The sequence below is a fragment of the Mobula birostris genome, chromosome 14, assembly GCF_030028105.1.
Source record: "Mobula birostris isolate sMobBir1 chromosome 14, sMobBir1.hap1, whole genome shotgun sequence".
NCBI classification, from domain to species: domain Eukaryota; kingdom Metazoa; phylum Chordata; class Chondrichthyes; order Myliobatiformes; family Myliobatidae; genus Mobula; species Mobula birostris.
In genome coordinates, this window is record NC_092383.1 from 8,606,101 (window position 1) to 8,627,994 (window position 21,894).

Here is a 21,894-nt window from a genome sequence, read left to right on the forward strand (position 1 = left end):
AAGCAAAGCCAAGGACTCGGGGCCTTTTCCTCTGGAGATTCTGGATCACACAGTAGCAGCGACAGGGAAGAAGGCATTTCAGAAGTTTCTCCAGATGTTCCTCTGTACTCTCACGTCTGTCTCCATCAAATCAGGATTGTGCACGGCACCCTACTTGACAGATAACAGATATCATTCACCGGAGTTGCTGCTGCACGCTGTGTCGGGCTGCCATCTTCTCCTCCTCCTCTGTAGATGCTAAAAATCTTCAGGAAAACACACAAAATGCTGGAGGAACTCAGGCAGCATCTATGAAGGGGAATTAACATTCAGTGTTTCAGATTGAGAACCTTCATCAGGACTGGAAAGGAAAGCAGCAGAAGCCAGAATAAGGGGGGAGAGGAAGAAGGATAAGGTTGCAAGTGACAGGTGAGGCCAGGTGAAGCGGAAAGTGATTGGGTAGGGGAGGGGTGAATGAAGTAAGAAGCTGGGAAGTGATAGGTGGAAGAAGTGAAAGGCTGAAGAAGAAGGAATCTGATAGGAGAGGACAGTGGACCATGGGAGAAAGGGAAGGAGGACGGGCACCTGATGGAGCTGATGGGCAGGTGAGGACAAGAGAAGAGTAAGAGGGAAACCAGAACAGGAAATGGAAAAAGAGGGAAGAGGGAGGGGTGAGTGCTTATTTTTGTCAATATCACATAGTTGTACAAGAATCAGCTGCAATATTTCACCATTCCATCGGGATTAGAGTCTGCAAGTACATTGGCTGTGGTTCTTTGGGATGTTCTCCAGTCACGAAAGAAACCACATAAAAGCAGACCTGCACTTATAAGCACGTTTTTAGTAATGTTTCAGAACGACTAAATCAGTGTCATCCTGGGGTGAACAATTTGTAACTAACTGTCACTGAGGAGAGGCACGATCTCCTGTGTGCTTCCAGGCTGAAAACTCTTCAGTTTTTATGTGTTGAAGCAGATTAAATTGATTACAATCCAAGGCACAGTCTGTTGGTAAAACCTGAGCCAGAGGAAAGCTGTTCCTATACACAGGGTGCCTTTCAGGAACCCGGGATGCCTACTGTGGTGTTCCAAGGAATATTTGCTAATTAACAGTGCAAAATGTTAGGTGGAAATGAGACCTGGATTCAGTGAGCAATTGATTTTGGTGCAACACACAAAATGCTGGAGGAACTCAACAGGTCAGGCAGCATCGATGGAAATGAATAAACAGCTGACATTTCAGGCCAAGACCCTTCCTTAGCCTGACCTGCAGAGTTGCTCCAGCATTTTTTGTGTGTTGCTTTGGACTTCCAGCATCTGCAGAGTCTCTTGTGTTTATAATTAATTCTAGGTACCACTGAATTGAAAGCAGGTTTCTTTAGCATAAGAGAGAGTGTGTGAATTTTATAGAAGCACAGATACCTTTGAGAAGGACGATAAGACCATACCATAAGATATACAAACAGAATTAGTCTATTTAATCATGGCTGATACTTTACCCCTTTCTCCTGTAACCTGTAAGCCCCTTATCAATCAGTCTCTGCCTACAAGTTGGCCTCCACAGTCCTCCATAGCAATAAATTCCTCAGATTTAGCAGCCTCAGGCTGAAGAAGTTCCTCCTTGTTTCATTTTAAAGGGATGTCCCTTTATTCTGAGGCTGTGCTACTAATGGAAAATCCTCTCTATGACCACTCTGTCCAGGCCTTTCAGTGTCCAGCAGCTTGCAATGAGATTCTCCCCACCCCTCCCACCACCCCCTCCCACTATTCTTCCGAACTCCATCAAGTACAGACCCAGAGACATCAAATGCTCCTCATACGTTGATTCTTTCATTCCGCGGATCGTTTTTGTCAAGCTCCTCTGGACCCTCTCCAATACCAGCACTTCTTTCAGTACAGAGCTCACAATATTCCAAATGCGGTCTGACCAATGCCTTATAAAGCCTCAGTGGAAAGTACAGAAAGATTTGCATTGCTATAGCAACTTGTACATCCCAGCTAGTGAAGCACTGTTATAATGCAGGAAAGGTGACAGACAATTTGTGCACAGCAGGATTCTAAAAATATAAATCTACTGAAGACCAGTTTATCAAGTGAGGCACTGTTGTCTGTGGTATAAACATGGACCCAATGCTTTTCAACACGGTATTGCAGGATCCTAAATAAGAACACAAACATGAGGAATTCTGCAGATGCCGGAAATTCAAGCAACACACATCAAAGTTGCTGGTGAACGCAGCAGGCCAGTCAGCATCTCTAGGAAACGTCGACTGTACCTCTTCCTAGAGATGCTGCCTGGCCTGCTTCGTTCACCAGCAACTTTGATGTGTGTTCCTAAATAAGAAGGGACTTTGCTTCAAATTAAGGCTTCATTCAACATTTCCGACATTACATAACGTGTATTAGAGGAAAAGAATTTGAGCACAGTTTCATTTCATAAGTAGGCACAAGAGATTCTGCAGATGCTGGAGATCTTGAGAAGCGCACATAAAATGCTGGAGGAATTCAGTAGGTCATGGAGCATCTATAGAAGGGAACATTTTGGGCCAAAACCCATTATCAGGACAGCAAACTGTGAATTAGTCACAGAGCTTCAGTCATGTAGACATAAAGACTGAGACATAGGGCCATGGATCCTTAGAGGCATAGAGAGCCAAAACGTAGAACCGTCTTGGCCTGAAACATTGGCTGTTCATTTCCCTCCATAGATGCTGCTGAGTTCCTCCACCATCTTGTGTGTGTCGTTCATTTTACAAACAATATTTTTTGCAGAATGTGCTAAGATTTTTTTCTGTAACTGGGTGGTTTCTCTCCTTTAGGATCTGAGACTCAGTCCAAGCAGAGAGCCACCCAGGAGATGCCAAGCCTCACCTCTGTGGGTGCCTTCTGAGGGCTAAGTATTTCGAACACTCCGACGATAACCACCCCTATCTCAGTTGCTTTCTTTCGACGCTGGAATGCATTTGGCCTGTGTTTCTGCTCTGTAATATCCTTGATTATTTTATTTGGATCATGAGCCAGGGATGAGAGAAGGCCAATTCACATCCAACAAGCCTTGAGGCTTGAATGAATGTTCCCCTGATACCCCATGGAGTAATTGGAATGTGGAGGAGGCTGCTAAAGAAGCCCGCTAATGCTATGGGAATTTACTAATGATGATTACTCAAACAACATCATTCAACAAAAATGCAATGTGGTCATTGGATATAATGAGGGGCATAAAACGTAAAAGCAGAGCTGTCCGTAAAACCATAAGAAAAAGAAGCAGAATTAGGCCAATTGGTCCATTGTGTCTTTGTCATTCCATAATGGCTGATATATTATTCCCTCTCAACCCCATTGTCCTGCCTGTTCTCTGTAACCTTTGACCCCCTTACTAATCAAGAATTTATAAACTACTGCCTTAAATATACCCAATGACTTGGTCTCCACAGCAATCTGTAGCAATGAATTCCACAGATTCACGACCCTCTTGGTAAAGGAATTCCTCCTCATCTTTGTCTGAAGGGACGTCACAGTATTTTGAAGCTATGCCCTCTGGTCCTAGACTCAACCACCGTAGGAAATATCCTTTCCACATCCACTCTATCTAGGCCTTTCAATACTCAACAGGTTTCAGTGAGATTCCACCCTCCTCATTCTTCTAAACTCCATTGAGTACAGGCCCCAGAGCCATCAAACACTCCTCATATGTTAACCCTTTCCTTCCTGGGTTCATTCTCGTGAACTTCCTCTGGACTAACTTGACAAATCTTTGGCTTGGCTACAGCTGGGACACTGCATACAGTTCTGGTTACCAAATCACTGGTGGGTCATGAAGGCAGTTCAAATAGTGTAGAGGAGGTTCATCAGGATTGTGCCTGGGATGGAGCATTTCAACAAGGAGGAGAGATGGGACTGACTGGGTTTGTTTTCCCTGGAGTGGAGGTTGCAGTGGGAGAACCTGATGGAGGTATATAAAATTAAAAGGGGCACAGATCGAAGCCTGAAGGTCAATTGGAAGTCCAAAAGTCGAGGCGCGATGGATCCTCAAGCCTGTGAGTCTCTGCAAGTTTGCTGGGGAAGCCGGGACCCAGGGTCTGCAAATCCATGAGTACACAGGAGGCCAAAGAAGAAGGGCTGTCCTGGTGTTAGGAGTCTGTGTATCTGCTTAGGAGGGTGGAAGGGATTCAAAGTTCAGATTTCAAAGTAAATTTATTATCAAAGTACGTATATGTTACTATATACAATCCTGAGATTCATTTTCTTGTGGGCATTCTCAATAAATCTATAAATTAATAACTGTAACAGAAATAATGAAAGACAACCCAACTTGGATGTTCAACCAAAATGCAGAAGACAACAAACTGCGCAAACACAAAAAGAAAGAAACAAAATTAATAAACAAAAAAGCAATAAGTATCGAGAACGTGTGGTGAAGTGTCCTTGAGAGTGAGTCCATTGGTTGTGGGAACAGTTCAGTGATAGGGCAAGTGAAATTGATTTAAGTTAAACCCCTTCAGTTCAAAAGCCTGATGGTTGAGGGGTAATAAGTGCTCCTGAACCTGTTGGTGTGAGTCTTGAGGCTCCTGCACCTTCTTCCTGATGGCAGCAATGAGAAAAGAGCATGTCCTGAGCGATGGGGATCCCTAATGATGTTGTTTTGTAGCATCTTGTGTTTTGTGTTGCTCTACTGAGCATTGTGGGTATGCTATGTTGACACCAGAATGTGTGGTAACACTTCCAGAACATCCTTAGGTATGTTGGTTGTTAACACAAGTGACACATTTCACTGTGTTTTGATGTACATGTGATAACTAAATCTAAATTTGAATTTGAATCTGAGATTGAATAGATAGTAGACATTAGAAAACTCTTCCCCATAACTGAGGTGTCTGTAACCAGAGGGTATGGATTTAGGGTAAAGGGTAAGAGGTTCAGAGGAGATTTGAGGAGGATTTTTTTTTTACCCAGAGAGTGGTGTGGAATGTGGAACACTTTGCCTCAGGGGGTAGTGGAGGCAGAGATGCTTGCAACATTCAAAAAATTTCAGACAAGTATTTGAATCATCAAAACCTAGGAAACCACGGACCAAGTGCTGATAAGAATGATAAGTATGGATGGGCACTTTATGGTCAACATGGATGCATGACACTGCGACTCAGTGTTACAGTTGTGTTAGTGGGGGCTTGCCAGGTACGAATCAGTTGCCAGGGGTCTCCACTTTGGGAGACCAGAACAGTGGGGGTTAGACCCAGTGAGAAAAGTGCATGGGTGATGAGAAAATGGAGTAGGGGAGAGGGACTGAGACATCGAGTCGTAGAGAGGTACAGAACTTCTGACCATCAAGTTCATGCCAACCATCATAAAGTCATAGAGCACTCAACATCATTCTGTGCCGTGTGGTATGATGTAGGCGACTATTGATTGTTCTTGCCAATTTTTACTACAGAAGGGCAGTGTCTTTACAAGACGGATGACCTCAGGCATTATCAGTACTCTTCAGAGATTGTCTGCCTGGTGTCAGTGGTTGCATAACCAGGACTTGTGACATGCACCAGCTGCTCACATGACCATCCACCACCTGCTCCCGTGGCTTCACGTGCCCTTGATCAGAGGGAGGAGGCTAAGCTGGTGTTTTATCTTGCCCGAGGGTGACCAGCAGGCTAGTGGAAGGAAGAAGTGCCTTCCTTTGGTAGAGATGCATCTCCACCCTGCCACCGTCATAGAGTACTACAGTACAGAAACAGACATTTGGCCCATCTAGTCTGTTCCAAACTGTTACTCTGCTGAATCCTATAGTCCACCGTACCCCTACCATGTACTTACCCAAACTTCTCTTAAATGTTGCAATTGAACCCGCATCCACCACTTCTGCTGGCAGCTCATTCCACACTCTCACCACCCTCTGAGTGAAAAAGTTCTCCCTCAGATTCCCCTTAAATGTTTCACTTTTACCTTTAACCCATGACCTCAAGTTCTAGTCTCACCCAACCTCAGGAGAATAAAGCCTGCTTGCATTTACCCTCTCTATATTCCTCATAATTTAGTGCACCTCTGTTAAATCTCTCCTCTTTCTCAAGAAAGTGGAGCAGCCGAGAGGTGGAGGAACAAGAATTAGTGCTAGATATTGAGAGATCTATGCCAACACAAATCAAAAACCTTTGCACAAATAGGTAGGGAAATTAGTCTAAGCAGAGAACGACTCTGTTACAGCCCACTCCACTGAAAAATTCAGATATCCCTGGAAGTATTTTCACCCAGATTTTCCCTCTGGGAATCTTGGTCAAGGAACAACATGGAGGACAGTGATTCACAATATGTCTCTCTCATTCATACATCTTGCTTCCCAGATGTTCTCTATTTTTGGCAATGCAAGTGGGTGAAAGGCATTATTAATTTAGAAATATTTTCTGAAAGGACAGACTGACAGGAAGTAGGACGCTCTTGTTAACCCTGGACAGTCACTTACTTTCTCTTGAAAATGTTAATCACTTGTGAAAGCACATCCAGCAACTGAAATAAGTGAGAAAGAAAAATATGGTTCCATGGAATTCCTTTGTGATAATGAATGCAATGTGTGCACATCGAGGTCTAATACTGGCCAAATAAACAGGATATATCATAAATAAACACACCGTGCAAATAGAAGTAATACTGAGAACTTGAGTTGTAAAGAGCCTTGGAGGTGAGACTATAGGTCGTAGAATCAGTTTAGAGTAGTCTGTCAAATGACATGGAAGTACATCAGAAGTCTATTAGACGATAGTAGGTATCGATTCTGAGCTTCCTCCATTCACCTCTACCAGGCACGCTCAGGAGTAGCAATGCATAGCAGCTTCTGCAGTGTCCTTCCCCAACATCCCCCCACCCCCACAATAATTCCCAACAATTCACAGACTCCCCTAGGCCAACCTGATGCTGCTATATAAGATGTCTGCATCACCCCACTCCCTCTCCCACTGTAACTCAGGCAGACTGAAGCCAGCATCACTATAATTTTACACAGTTGACTTCAACCAGGAAACCAGTCAAAAAAGAAGGACAAACACAAATATTCTCATATATTTGACAGACGTTAATGCCTGGGTTTGAAGGTCCAGTTTGAGACAGGATTGCAACATCTGTGACAGGAATTCCTGGAGAGCTTTCATCAGGCTCCCTTGTATCCGTCATTACAAAATCTTCAGTTCTCGTACAGTAGGAATGTATCTGACTACTGGCCAATATCCGGTGCAATAATAAATACCAGCAGTATATTCAACAGCAGGCCTGCAAAAACAGAACCAGAACTGCCTTGTCGCATTCTCCTAGCGAACCTCATTCAGGCTCACCAGTTGCACCACTTTCCCTGACTTGAATTGGTTTACAGATAGTCAGGATAGTCCACAGACCCAATGAAGATTTAAGCTTTATTTATTGTCGTTCTTCAGTACACGTGTGTAAAGGAGAACAAAATGATTCTTACTCTGGATCCAATGTAGCATTAAAAAACACAATAAATATAAATATAAAATCCATCTTATAAAACACAATGAACAGGTAACTGATGAGTGTGCCATATATAACACGATGAACACTATTTTTGCACTCCTTTCGTACGATCTATTTATATTTTTAATATATTCCTATTGCAATTTATAGGAATTTTTTTTATGTATAGCACTGCTGCTGCCGCAAACAGCAAATTTCCTGACATACAGTATTGTGCAAAAGAGTGAGGCACATATTATAGCTAGAATGCCTAAAACTTTTGCACAACACTGTAGCAACTTTATGTATTGCACTGCACTGCTGCAGCAAAAGAAAAACAGATTTCCTGACCTATGTGAGTGATGATAAACCTGATTCTGATATGGGTCTCTATTGTGGACTGAGAGTGGGAAGGGGGCAGGGAGAAGGGAATCATGGTTGGGAAAATGGAGAGGGGAGGGAGCAGGAAGCACCAGAGAGTCATTATGTAATGATCAATAAACCAAATGTTTGGAATCAGCTGTCTGGTGTCAGGGACTTGAGCCTGGTGCTTGGTGTCTAAGGGCTGGGTGTGTCTGCACCCGCGCCAGCCCCTGCCCTTGCCACCTGCCACACACCCCTCCTGCAGCACTCCACCCTCGCCATTCCCCAACATCCGTTGCTCCCACCAGATTTACAAACTTGCTCTCTGCTCCACGTTGTACCTGTGCAAAAATCTTAGGCACCCTGGCTAAGGCTTTTGCACAGAACTGTATGTCGGTGATAATAAACTTGATTCTGATTCTGACTCTGATAGTTGGCACAATGGTTGAATTATTGGACTTGTTCCCCAAAGGTTTGGACTAACATATGAGAGACCTGAGTTCAAGTCTTACTTGGTCAGCTGTGGAATTTCAATTCAGATAATAATCTGGAATTTTCAAAAGGAAAAAAAGACTTAATAGTCTAATTCTAATATAATTACTAGCCTGGGGAATAAGGAAAATAACCTGATGTCATGAACAGCAACTTCTTTGGTTTTCAGTAATTTCTCCCCACTATTCCTTCTCTCTTTTTCCATTCCCAATTCTGGCTCTCCTGTTCCCCCCCCCCAACTTCTCTTCTCCTCACCTGCCCATCACCTCCCTCTGGTGCCCCAACTTGCATTTCTCTCATGGTACACTGTCCTCTCCTATCACAATCCTTCCTCTTACCTCTTCCACCTTTCACTTCCCAGCTCCTCACTTCATTCTCCCTCCCGCATCCAGCCACCTTCCCCCGCACCTGGACTCACCTATCACCTGTTGGCTTGTGCTCCTTCCCCTCCTCCCCACCTTCTTATTCTGGCTTTTCCCCCCATCCCTTCCAGTCCCGATGAAGGGCCACAGCCAGAAATGTCAACTGTTAATTTCCATCCATAGATGCTGCCTGAATTGCTGAGTTCCTCCAGCATTTTGTGTGGGTTCCTCAAGATTTCCAGTATCGGCAGAACCTGTGTTTATGGTGAAAATAAAACTACTTGGCTGTAAAAATTGCTTCTGGTTCAAAAATGCTCCTCAGGAAAGGAAACCTTCCATCATTACCCCAGTCTGGCTCCAAACCTACTGTAATTCTTCAATACCCTCATGAATGTCCTTGCAAGCCACTCTGGGTCCAGGACAGTCAAACAAATGCCAACTTTGTCAGTGATGGCAACATTTCAAAAATGAGTGAAAACAATGGAACTATCTTAAAAAATAGCTTTATTTGTCACATCAACATCAAGCGTACTGCGAAATGCATTGAGCCTATGAAAACTACCTCACTACTTACTTAATTTAACAATTTGATATATAATTCACAGTTTTTGTTGTTATGTATTGCACTGTACTGCTGTGGCAAAAACAATTTCACAACAGGTGCCAATGATTCAGGTAGTGTTGAGGAAGCTGGTGGTCTGCAGAAAAACCTAGATAGATTGGATAAAGAAGTGGCAAATGGAATACAATATAGTGAAGTGTACGTTCATGCATTTTCCAGGTATCAACCTCTCTGTGTTAAAATCCTTATCCTTCAAATCCCCTTTAAAACTCTCTCTTCTCAACTTGGGTCTATACCCCCTACCACAGGAAAAGGTTACTTCAAGTGCCAGGCTTTAGATATTTCAGAAAGGACAGGGAGGGAGGTAAAAGAGGTGGGGGTGCAGCACTGTTGATCAGAGATAGTGTCACGGCTACAGAAAAGGAGGAGTCATGGAGGGATTGTCTACGGAGTCTCTGTGGGTAGAAGTTAGGAACAGGAAGGGGTTAATAACTCTACTGGGTGTTTTTTATAGACCACCCAATAGTAACAGGGACGTCAAGGAGCAGATAGGGAGACAAATTCTGGAAAGGTGTAATAATACAGGGTTGTTGTAGTGGGAGATTTTAATTTCCCAAATATTGATTGGCATCTCCCTAGAGCGAGGGGTTTAGATGGGGTGGAGTTTGTTTGGTGTGTTCAGGAAGGTTTCTTGACATAGTAGGAGATAAGCCTACAAGAGGAGAGGCTGTACTTGATCTGGTATTGGGAAATGAACCTGGTCAGGTGTCAGATCTCTCAGTGGGAGAGCATTTTGGAGATAATGATTACAATTCTATCTCCTTTACCATAGCTTGGGAGAGAGACAGATGTTCTCAGGGAAATGTACAGAAGAAATGTGGCAAACATTCAGGGGATATTTGCATGGAGTTCTGCATAGGTACATTCCAATCAGACAGGGAAAGGATGGTAAGGTACAGGAGCCATGGTGTACAAAGGCTGTTGTAAATCTAGTCAAGAAGAAAAGAAGAGCAAAAAAGAGCAGAAAGCAAAAAGTTTCAAAAAAACTAGGTAATGATAGAGATCTAGAAGATTATGAGGCTAGCAGGAAGGAGCTTAAAAATGAAATTAGGAGAGCCAGAAGGGGTCATGAGAAGACCTTGGCAGACAGGATTAAAGAAAACCCCAAGGCAGTCTATAAGTATGTGAAGAGCAAGAGGATAAGACGTGAGAGAATAGGACCAATCAGAGTGACCGTGGAAAAGTGTGTATGGAACTGGAGGAGATAGCAGAGATACTTAATGAATACTTTGTTTCAGTATTCACTACGGAAAAGGATCTTGGCGATTGTAGGGATGACTTACAGCAGACTGAAAAGCTTGAGCATGTAGATATTAAGGAAGAGGATGTGCTGGAGCTTTTGGATAAGTCTCCGGGACCAGATGAGATGTACCACAGGCTACTGTGGGAGGCAAGAGAGGAGATTGCTGAGCTTCTGGCGATGATCTTTGCATCATTAATAGGGACAGGAGAGGTTCCAGAGGATTGGAGGGTTGCAGGTGTTGTTCCCTTATTCAAGAAAAGGAGGAGAGTTAGCCCAGGAAATTATAGGCCAGTGAGTCTTAGTTCAGTGGTTGGTAAGTTGATAGAGAGGATCCTGAGAGGCAGGATTTATGAACATTTGGAGAGGCATAATATGATTAGGAATAGTCAGCATGTTTTTTTGTCAAAGGCAGGTCGTGCCTTACGGGCCTGATTGAATTTTTGAGGATGTGACTAAACACATTGATGAAGGTAGAGCAGTAGATGTAGTGTATGTGGATTTCAGCAAAGCGTTTGATAAGGTATCCCATGCAAGGCTTATTGAGAAAGTAAGGAGGCATGGGATCCAAGGGGACATTGCTTTGTGGATCCTGAATTGGCTTGCCCACAGAAGGCAAAGAATGGTTGTAAATGGGTCATATTTTGCATGGAGGTCGGTGACCAGTGGTGCACCTCAGGGATCTGTTCTGGGACCCCTACTCTTCGTGGTTTTTATAAATGACCTGGATGAGGAAGTGGAGGGATGGGTTAGTAAATTTGCTGATGACACAAAGGTTGGTGTTGTGGATAGTGTGGAAGGCTGTCAGAGGTTACAACAGGACATCGATAGGATGCAAAACTGGGCTGAGAAGTGGCAGATGGAGCTCAACCCAGATAAGTGTGAGGTGGTTCATTTTGGTAGATCAAATATGATGGCAGAATATAGTATTAATGGTAAGACTATTGGCAGTGTGGAGGATCAGAGGGATCTTGGGGTCCGAGTCCATAGGACACTCAAAACTGCTGCGCAGGTTGTCTCTGTGGTTAAGAAGGCATATAGTGTATTGGCCTTCATCAATCGTGATATTGAGTTTAGGAGCCTAGAGGTAATATTGCAGCTGTATAGGACCCTGCGTTCAGTTCTGGTCGCCTTAGTACAGGAAGGATGTGGAAACCATAGAAAGCGTGCAGAGGAGATTTACACGGATGTAGCCTGGATTGGGGAGCATGCCTTATGAGAACAGGTTGAGTGAACTCGGCCTTTTCTCCTTGGAGTGACTGAGGAAGAGAGGTGTACAAGATGGTGAGAGGCATTGATCATGTGGATAGTCAGAGGCTTTTTCCCAGTGCTGAGATGGCTAGCACGAGAGGGCATAGTTTTAAGGTGCTTCGAAGTAGGTACAGAGGAGATGTCAGGGGTAAGTTTTTTTATGCAGAGAGTAGTGAGTGCGTGGAATGGGCTGTTGGCGACGGTGGTGGAGGCGGATACGATAGGGTCTTTTAAGAGACTCCTGGATAGGTACATGGAGCTTAGAAAAATAGAGGGCTATGGATAACCCTAGGTAATTTCTAAGGGACGGACATGTTTGGCACAGTTTGTGGACCGAAGGGCCTGTATTGTGCTGTAGGTTTTCTATGTTTCTATGATTTTCACAATCTACCCTGTCTTTGCCTCTTACAATTTTAATACCTCCGGATAAGGTTATCCCCTCTCCCCTCAGTATCAAGCAGATAGATTAGGGGTACTTAAGAAAGTTTTAGATGGGCACATGGATGATTGAATGGAGGGCTATGTGGAAGGGAAGTGTTAGATTGATCTTAGAGTAGGTTAAAAGGTCAGCACAACATCATGGGTTCAAGGGCCTGTACTGTTCTATGTTTTACTGTGGAGGCACCTGCACCCCTCTGCACCTTCTCAAGGGCAATTAGAAAATAGCCAACAATGATCAGATCCTCAAAGAATATATAAATAACACAAAACTATGTTTTCTGTGTTGCTAAAGATTACACCAATGTTTGAAATCCATCTAGTTGAACCCTCTGGATCTTTCTCAGACTCTCTAACTCCACCACCTTCCTCTGTCATCTCTTCTCCGCCTTCCTCCCCCCTCGGTCTCCTGGCAGCCTGACAATCAGAGCGTTGAACCAAGCCCGGCAGCAGTGCCTTGTCACAATCGCAGCCTACTCCACAGCAGAGAGGGAGGGACGTAAGTATACCCCCCCACCAACTTACTGTCTCTGAAGCCCACACCAGCTGCCTCGTGCGCCTGTCAACTCAGCAGTGGGCCTGTGTGTGAATTCTTTCATGTGTAGCTTGGAATTGTCAAACCCAGTGATTCTGTGCACATGCAGGGGTTGGGGGGGGCGGGGGTGTCCCATCAATTAGTTGGTACATCTGGTCAAACAGCCCTTCCACAGAGAGTACTGCAGCACATAGACAACACCCTTCTGCCTGTATTACACCATGACCCACTTCCTTTGCATTTGTTACAACCATAGAGAGGGAAAAGGCCAGGTTACTACAGACTGGCGATTCCTTTTCCCAGTGGTCGGGGAATGACTGGAGAATCCGAAGGGATAGGATTTAAGTTCATTTGGAAAGGCAGTGTCTGATCAGCATGGCTTTATTCAAGGGAAACCCTGCCAGACGGATCTGAGCTTAGTGAGGAGGTAACTAAGAAGATTGATAAAGGCAGGGAGGTGGAGATGATTCCCTGAGGCATTTGGCAAGGTCCCACATGGTAGGCTGGCCCAGATTCAGATTAATTTATTTATCACATACAGTGAAACGTCTGCGTTAGCAACCAACACATCCTAAGGACGTGCTGGGGACAGCCTACAAGTGTCACCACACAGTCCGGCGCCAACATAGTATGCCCGCAATGTTCAGCAGAACACAAAAAGCAACAAAACAACGACAGCAAAGCTAGCCCTGTTCCACCCTCCAACCCTTCCACTGGCCCACTCAGTCTTCGTCATGGTCGGATCTGGACTAGGAGGTAACCGTGTCTCTGGTCCTCCGCTATGTTGGAAAGAATAGTGTTGATGAATATCAGTAAACTTATTTAACTAATTCTCTTCCAGACAAGAGTGAGTGAGTGAGAGAGAGAAGAGAGAGATAAAGTGAGAGTGAGAGAAAAGGAAGAGAGTGAGAAAGAGATAGAGGGAGGGGGAGAGAGAGAGATAAAGTGAGAAAGGGAGAGAGAAAGAGATAGATGTTGGGGGAGAGAGAGAGGGAGGGGGAGGGGAGAGAGAGGGAGGGGGGAGGGGAGAGAGAGAGAGAGAGAGAGAGAGAGAGAGAATGAATAGTTTGTGACCTGACCAAGCTTTACAAGAAATTGTAGTTGCTATATGGAATGCGCTGACAGAGAAGGTGGTGGAATCAGATACAATTACCACATGTAGGAGGCATTTAGATAAACACTCATACAGACACCTATCACCCAGGACATGCCCTCTTATTGCTACCATTAAGGTGGAGATCCAGGGATCTGAAGGCAAACACTCAACATTTCAGTTACAGCTTCTTGCCCTCAGTTATCAGATTGCTGAATGGACAATGAACCCATGAACATTACCTCACTATAGTCTTATTTTGTAATTTATAGTTTCTGTTATTAAGTATGGCACTGTACCGTTGCCGCATAGCAACAAATTTCACGGCATATGCCGGTGATATTAAAACTGATTCTGATATTGGTTCTGAAAAGGGTCGGCATGTGTACGGTGGGCTGAGGAGCTTGTTTCTGTACTGTACCACACAGTGACTCTAATACAAGAAGAGGAACATTTCTCCCGGTTCCATGTTCGGGAAGCTGGGGAGTGTGAGCGCACAGGGGTTGACAGGCTGCATAATGGGTGGGATTACACCATGCGCCTGTTGTACAGCCATCTACGTGCTGGCTATCATCAGACATATTACACAAAGGATGGAAACCTCCCTGGATCAAGATCCACTCCCTCATGTCATCCTCTGGAGGTGGCAGAATAAATCGCTGGGTTTGTAACTTTGCTGCCTTCTGTGTGGCCCACACCATTCTGGTTTATTGTTAGGTCGTTCCTCTTTTGGCTGAGTCTGCATAACATTCACAGAGCTGAAAATCCCAGGGTCAGGAGGGGAAGTCAGCGGAGGAATGGTGTGGAGGAAGTTTAGAGATATACCAGGAAAACGAATGGATAAGGAGATTGCAATTTGTTATCGGAGAAGTCCACAGATTATTGTGGTTGGGCTCCCGTCCACTGGTTTGTTTCACTTGAAGACCTTGCTCCCAGAACAGCAAAACAACAAATTTCACAACGTATGTCAGTGATAATAAACCTGATTCAAATACACAGATGTCATCCAAAATATTGCAGATGCTGGAAATCTGATATTAAATCAGAGAATGCTGGAATTACTCAACAGGTCAGGCAGCATCTGTGGAGAGAGAAAGAGTGTTAGTGTTTCAGATCGATGACTGAATTTGCAGCATTTTTTTTGTTCCTGTTTCAACAAGTAATGCACTCTGACTGTCTTTTGAATCCAGTGTAGGCAGCTTCATTGCATTTTCATTGGGAGTTGTCTGCTTAGCAAAAGAGTTTTGGAGACGTTTGAAAGAGTTGCTTTCTCTCTGGGAGCTGGATTTGTCCAGGCCCCTCACAGGCTTCCTCAAGAGCAGAAATTCCAGTCTTAGGACCACATGTCAGATAGAATGGCTTAAATGAGGCAAAATTTTGTGGGAAAGAATTGAACAAGCCAGACTGCAAAATAAACAATTTTCTATTAATTGCAGCAAACTGCAGAAATAAGTAAAGATGGAGGCTAGAACAAGAGATTCTGCGGATGCTGTAAACCCAGAGCAACACACATAAACTGCTGAAGGAATTCAATAGGTCAGGCAGCCCCTATAGAGGGGAATAAACTGTCAAAGTTTCGGGCTGAGATCCTTCGTCAGGACTGGAAAGGCAGGGGGCAGATGTCAGAATAAAAAGGTGGACTGCAAGCTGGCAGATGATAGGTAAAACCAGTTGAGGGAGAAGGTGAGTGAATGGAGGTGGGGGATGTTGTGAGAAGCTGGGAGGTGGAAGAGAGAAAGTGCTGAAGAAGAGGAGTCTGATAGGAGAGGACAGTGTACCATGGAGTAAAGGGAAAGAAGTGAGGATCCAGCAGGAGATGATAGGCAGGTCACGATCCCTCGTGATCTGCCAATTGAAGGATTCCATTGTCAATCAAACCTCACTGAGTCTGGATTGGCCACAGAGTAAAGCATGGAACACACTCCAAGAACAGGGCCTTCAGCTCACATTGTCTGTGCTGAACACAGTGCCAAATTAAACTAAGTCCCTTCTGCCTGTGTCTGACCTATAGCCTTCCATACATGCATATTCGTGTGTCTATCCAGAAGCCTCGCGGAGAGGGTTGTTTCACTTGGCTGTATTCGTGTGCATAGTTGAATGGCAATTATTTATTTTATTTATTTAGTGATAGAGCGCTGACTCAGTCCTTTCCAGCCCTTCAAGCTGCATCGCCCTGGCAACCCCCAACAAACCCAACTAACCCAACTAACCTTCACCTAATCTTGGGATCTATCCACTGTGGTTTTTCGACCATGGGAGGAAACCAGAGCAGCCAGGAAAACCCACACATCCCACAGGGAGCGAGTACAGAGACTCCTTACAGAACGGTGCTGGAATTGAACTTTGAACTCCCCAGGCGCCTAGTGTAGATAATGGACTGCCTTCATACAATGCTATCGGTGATTGCATCCTCCAAATCTTAAATTTTCATTGTAACATTCAAGATGATAGTCAAGATCTCAAATTCTCCATAGGTCCTAACTTGAAGCAGAAGTGAAATCATTTCATTTTCACTCCTGGCCATTTCTGGCATCTCCAAACTTGAATGCTTGAAACCGCACTGAGCAAAACGGTTCTGAGTTCTCAAACTGCTTATTTCTTGCCAACAATCAGTGATAAATATCACTACTTCTTGAACACAAGTGCATGCAACTGACACAATTTAAAAACTGTTTGCTCTAAGCATGGTGTAGTGGTTAACGACCTCACGTGTACATGTCTGACGCTAGCTAGAAACTATTTGGCAACAGTCTCCTGCCCCAATTCAGCAGCATCATCAATATCATCATCATTATGTGCTGTGTCTCACCGACATAGGCAATCATGGTCTTTCCATGACCATGATTGCTTTTGGCAAATTATTCCGCAGGAGTGGTTTGCCATTGCCATTGCCTCCTTCTGGGCAGTGTCTTTACAAGATGGGTGACCCCAGCCATTATCAATACTCTTCAGGAAGCTAGAGAGTGTAAGTGTCTATGTGTCTGTGTGTGTGCCTGTGTGTCCATGTATGTGTATCTGTGTGTGTGTGGTTCTGTGTGTGTGTGTGTGTGTGTGTGTGTGTGTCTGTATGTTACATGTTCTTCCTCGGACCATGTGATTTTCCTCTTATTTCCTCCATTTCCTCCTGCATCTTAAAGGCGTGTGGGTCGTTAGATTAAACAGCTCTTAATTATCCCTGGTGCAAAGGTAAGTTGTAGAACTAGAAGCAGATGGAGGTTGGGGGAGAGAGGGTTGTTGATGGAACCAGAGGGAGAATATGTTACAGGGCGGTTCAGATTGGTCTGCGAACTGACAATGATTTGATGGACCGAATGGCCTGAAGTAGAAGTAGAGAAAAATATTAACATGTGGTTCAAGAACCAAATGGCATAGATGGAAAAGTCTGGCCATAAGATACATTAGGAATAACTAACTGTCTTGCACAGAGGTAGTTCTAGTGCAGAGTTCTCTGTGGCTGGATAATGGAATAGGCTCTTGACAGAAATAATTTACCAGGCTGTGGGGAAAGAGCAGCTGGATGGGACTAAGAGGGTTGGTCTTCTGGGAGCCATCACAGACTTGATGGACTAATTGGCCCTTTTGCTCACCACATCAATTCAAAGTCTCGACGATGAACAACCACTGGTCACAGCTGCCCATTGACTGACAATATAGAACACAGAACTGTTCAGTACAGTACAGGCCCTTTGGCCCACAATGTTACATTGGCCCTTACTCTAAGACCAATCGAACCCCTCCTTCCACATAGCCCTCTCAGGTCTGTTCTAAGGAGATGTTCTTCTATTCTGAAGCTGTGCCCTCTGGTCCAAGACTTCCCCCACTGCAGGAAACATCCTCTCCACGTCCACTCTGTCTAGGCTTTTCAATAATCAGTAGATCAATCTCCACAAATAGATGCGGTACTTACAAAGGCATCCCATGCCCTCATCTTGGCCTCTCTGACCACACCTACGTAATGTTAATCCCAGCATATCGAACGCTGCTGAAAATAGAGAAACCAGTCAAGAGGACCATCACTGTACGGCCTAATGAGGCAATCTTCTATGCATCAGGCACACGCACACACACATAAGGTCAGATTCAAACCTGTATTACTAGAGCTGAGAGGAAGCGGCTCTATAAGCTGTGCCATCATGTCACCCCACGGAGCAGACTCGATGGGCTGAATGGCCTAATTCTTCTCCAGGTCGTTTGGGAAGAGCTTCCGTATGATGTAGTTTACCAACTTTGCACCCATCATGATCATATAAAATCTCATCTCAACTTTCTTTACTCCGAATAGAACATCCCCTGTATCTCTCGAACCCAGAAACTCCCCCATCCTTGGAATATTTTAGTAAAGCATTTCAGTACTTGAAGAATGTCAGAGTGTCACCGCCAAATTTCTGAAAGAATTGCCTTGTCTTTCTCCAGCGAGATTTCCTTCGGTGATTTTTTTCATACTTGTGCTTGAAAATTATTCTACTGTAATTATTATTATTATTATTTTATTATTATCTGTTTCCAAGATCCTTTTAGGGAAGGGGAAAGGATTCTGCACTGTTACAAACCAGTGGCTGAAATAAGTGCTCCTCACGTTATCTTCAAATCCTTTGTCTCTTGCCTTCAGTGTTCACTCTCTAATTCCCAATGCTTCTGCCAGAGCAAACAATCTCTCCTCATGTATTTTGGTAAAACCCCATTCAGTAACCTTCCATTTAACCCCTTCTGCTCAGGAGAGAATGGTGCCAGCTTCTCCCATCTCCCCATGTCACTGAAGACCCAGCTGCAGTTGGAGGGAATCTCCTCTACATCCTCTATAAGACATTGGCAACCTTCCCAAAGCATTGTGCTCAGAAATCTCTGCTGAGACCTAACCAGTGATTATCAGAGAATTAACACCAGCCCAGGGTGTTGGCTGAGTGTATTGGAGGGGAGGTCTTTGAGGAGGAATTTGATTGGCTTGCTAACTGACAGCGAGTTGAGTGACAGGAAGCCGTTCCATGTCCCCACTACCTCTCCAGCCAATAAGGATGCATAGCTGTGTGTGTCAGTGAATGTGTGACACAGTGGGGAAGTGTGTGTCAGAGAGAGAGGGAGAGAATAGCTTTAGTTATTTGCTGCCTGGGTTTATTTGAAATTCAAACTCCCTCTAATTACAAGGCTGCAGTGTTTGGAGAGAAGGTATCTTGGATCCTAGAGGCTAATATGGTTGTACCATGTAGTCCTTGGTAGCTGTTTTACAAAGGCCCTTTGAACTGTGAATGGTTCACCTTGTGGTATATTAACATTCGCGTTGTGATCACTTGGATTTCATGAGGCATAAAAGGTAAGGTGATCAAGGGGCTAAATTTATTGGGAAGTGGAATACAATTGATGGAAGTTTGTTAAACAGGGAAGTGAATTATTACTTCGAACGGTTATCACCCAAAGTCTTTCAGAAGTTCATTAAGAATCAACTGCATGCAAGGCATGAAACTAAGGCAACTCTACGAGATTTTTTTTGTACAATGGAAAACTTTTAATTCTGTGCTGAGCCCAACAACTGTTGGGCTCCATTTGTGCTGGTAATGGAAGCCTTTAGCACTTCACTGGATTGGCCGATGCTCAGGTGCTAACAATGGACATATCCATGGAGGTGTCATCACATGGTTATTCTCCCCCACACTCCTCCTCCCCATTGGTCATCCATGTTTCCTCAGCCAATCAGGTGCTGTGCTGCCTTGCACGTCCATAGAATTTTCTTTGAGCACATTGTTAGGCTTGTACCCACACAAGGTTAGAAGAGTAAGGTCCGAAACATCCACTGTTTGTTCCCCACTATAGATGCTGCCTGGTTTGATGAGTTCCTCCAGCATTTTGTGTGTTGCTTTAGAAGAGCGAAGAGTGACTTGATTGAAAAGTATAGATCCTGGGTGGGAGGGGGAAGGGTCTGCACGGTGGATGTGGACAAGATGTTTCTTCTTCAGGAAGAAATCATAACGAAGAAGTTTTCCTTTCAAAACAGAACAGAGGTAACCTGTTATTTTCCTTTATGGATATCAGTCCTTGGAATCCTTGTATACCTACCCATTAATGCAAATATCTAATTAGCCAATCATGTAGAAGCAACTCAATGCATAAAAGCATGCAGACATGGTCAAGAGGTTCAGTGGTTGTTCATACCAAATATCAGAATGGGGAAGAAATGTGATCTAAGTGACTTTGACCATGGAATGATGGTTGGTGCCAGACGGGGTGGTTTGAGTATCTCAGAAACTGCTGATCTTTTGAGATTTTCAAACACAACAGTCTCTATATTTTACAGAGTATGGTACGGCAAACAGAAGAAAAACATGCAGAGAGTGGCAGTTCTGTGGATGAGGCCAGAGGAGAATGGCCAGACTAGTTTAAGCTGACAGGAAGGCAACAATAACTCAAATAACCACACATTACGACAATGGTTTGCTGACCTGCTGAGTTCCTCCAGCATTTTGTGGGCACTACTCAAGGTTTCTAGTATCTGCAGTGGTGGTTATCATAATGCTCTACAGTGCTGGGTCTAAGATCACGATTCAATCCCTGCCACTGTCAGTAAGGGGTTTGCACATTCCCCCCATGACAGCATGGGTTTCCTCCAGGTGCTCCGGTTTCCTCCCACAGTCCAGAGACATACAGGCTAGTAAACTGTAGCCATGTCATGCTGGCGTCAGAAGCATGGCGACGCTTGTAGGCTGCTCCCAGCAGATCCTCGGACTGTATTTGTTGTTGATGCAAAACAACGCATTTCTCTGTATGCTTTGATGTACGTGTGACAAATAAATCTGATTTTTAATCTTTATCTCGTCTGTTCCTGTGCTGCTCCACTGGTATTGGAGTGTACCCTCTACCCTCAGTACTTACTAAGTACAGCACTCTCTTGCTGTCATTCATCCCACAGTGGGGTGCTGTTGCAGTACTATCCCTCTGACCACACAGTACCCCTCTATCACATGTTCACGACAAAGTTTATCTCTCCCTCAGCAGTACCCCTCTCAACACTTCAGACCTTGATCAGAACGGGAAGAAAGATGTGCTCCAGCCCCCTTGCTCCTGAGTCCTAATGAAGGGCCTCAGTTTGAAAAGCTGATGGTTTGTCCCCCTCCATAGACGCTGCTGAGTTCCTGCAGTATCTTCAGTGTGTTGCTTTGGGTTTCCAGCACCTGCAGAATCTCCTGGGTTTCTGACGGTAGGGAAGGTGAATTGTTGAGCTCAGAAACCTGGGACTTGTTCTTCTGCCAGAAAACAGAGGCAGCACAATAAAAAAACTTCTGCAGTCTGAAGGGTGAATTAAATTGGCAAAGATATTGCAAGATGCTTGGCATGTCTGCTCTGTCTGATTCTTCCTGCTTGAAGAGGGAGAAGAGAGGGTGTGGATCTTTCAAACTTTCTTCCTTCAGGCCTGACTGATGGGATTTACATCCTTCCGTCTGGTAGTTGAAAGGGGCTGTAAATTAAACAGCTTTGAGCATCTGTGTCCTATTTTACCTTAAGTAACTTTGAGTTCCCAGCAGTGCGTTGCTGCACAGGCTGGCAGGGAGTGGAATAAGAGTTTCAAGTTTTACTTACAATTATCATATCAAAGTTGAAAATAAATTTATTATCAAAGTACAAATGTGTTACCATATTATGTGCTTATTTACTGCCCGTTATACCACTGGCATTTAGGACAGCAATGAAGGTCTTCCACCTCTGTCTGTCCATCCAGTCACACACAGATATAGAAGGATTTTTCATTGCTGTTTCCATAACAATCTCTTATTGACTAGTTACAGTGGTTAGCCCTGAAATGAACCCCTGAACCTGGAGGACTGGCACACCACTCTTAATCTGTTCTGTCCTCTTTGACCTGTTTGGCATGGGTGACCCTACCAAAAGCCAAAGCACAAGGCCCTGACTCCAGCCAACACAGCTCTCTGGGTCATTGAGGCATGAAGCTTCCAAACCCTATGACATTGTCATTGTCATACTTTATTGATCCCGGGGGAAATTGGTTTTTGTTACAGTTGCACCATCAATAATAAATAGTAATAGAACCATAAATAGTTAAATAGTAATATGTAAATTATGC

The 21,894-nt window shown here is 44.3% G+C and overlaps 1 protein-coding gene across 2 annotated transcripts in view; it reads left to right on the forward strand.

Moving 5' to 3' along the window:
• Positions 1–21,894, forward strand: part of coro2ba (coronin, actin binding protein, 2Ba) — a 218,386-nt gene that overhangs the window by 93,627 nt on the left and 102,865 nt on the right. Inside the window, exon 2 of one of the 2 annotated variants that reach the window (XM_072278059.1) lies at positions 2,798–2,853. The exons of the other annotated variant lie outside the window; for it this stretch is intronic. Within the exon in view, the coding sequence (XP_072134160.1) occupies positions 2,836–2,853 (18 nt within the window). The 5' untranslated portion in view covers positions 2,798–2,835. The remainder of the gene's footprint in view (positions 1–2,797; positions 2,854–21,894) is intronic. 2 annotated transcript variants of the gene reach the window in all.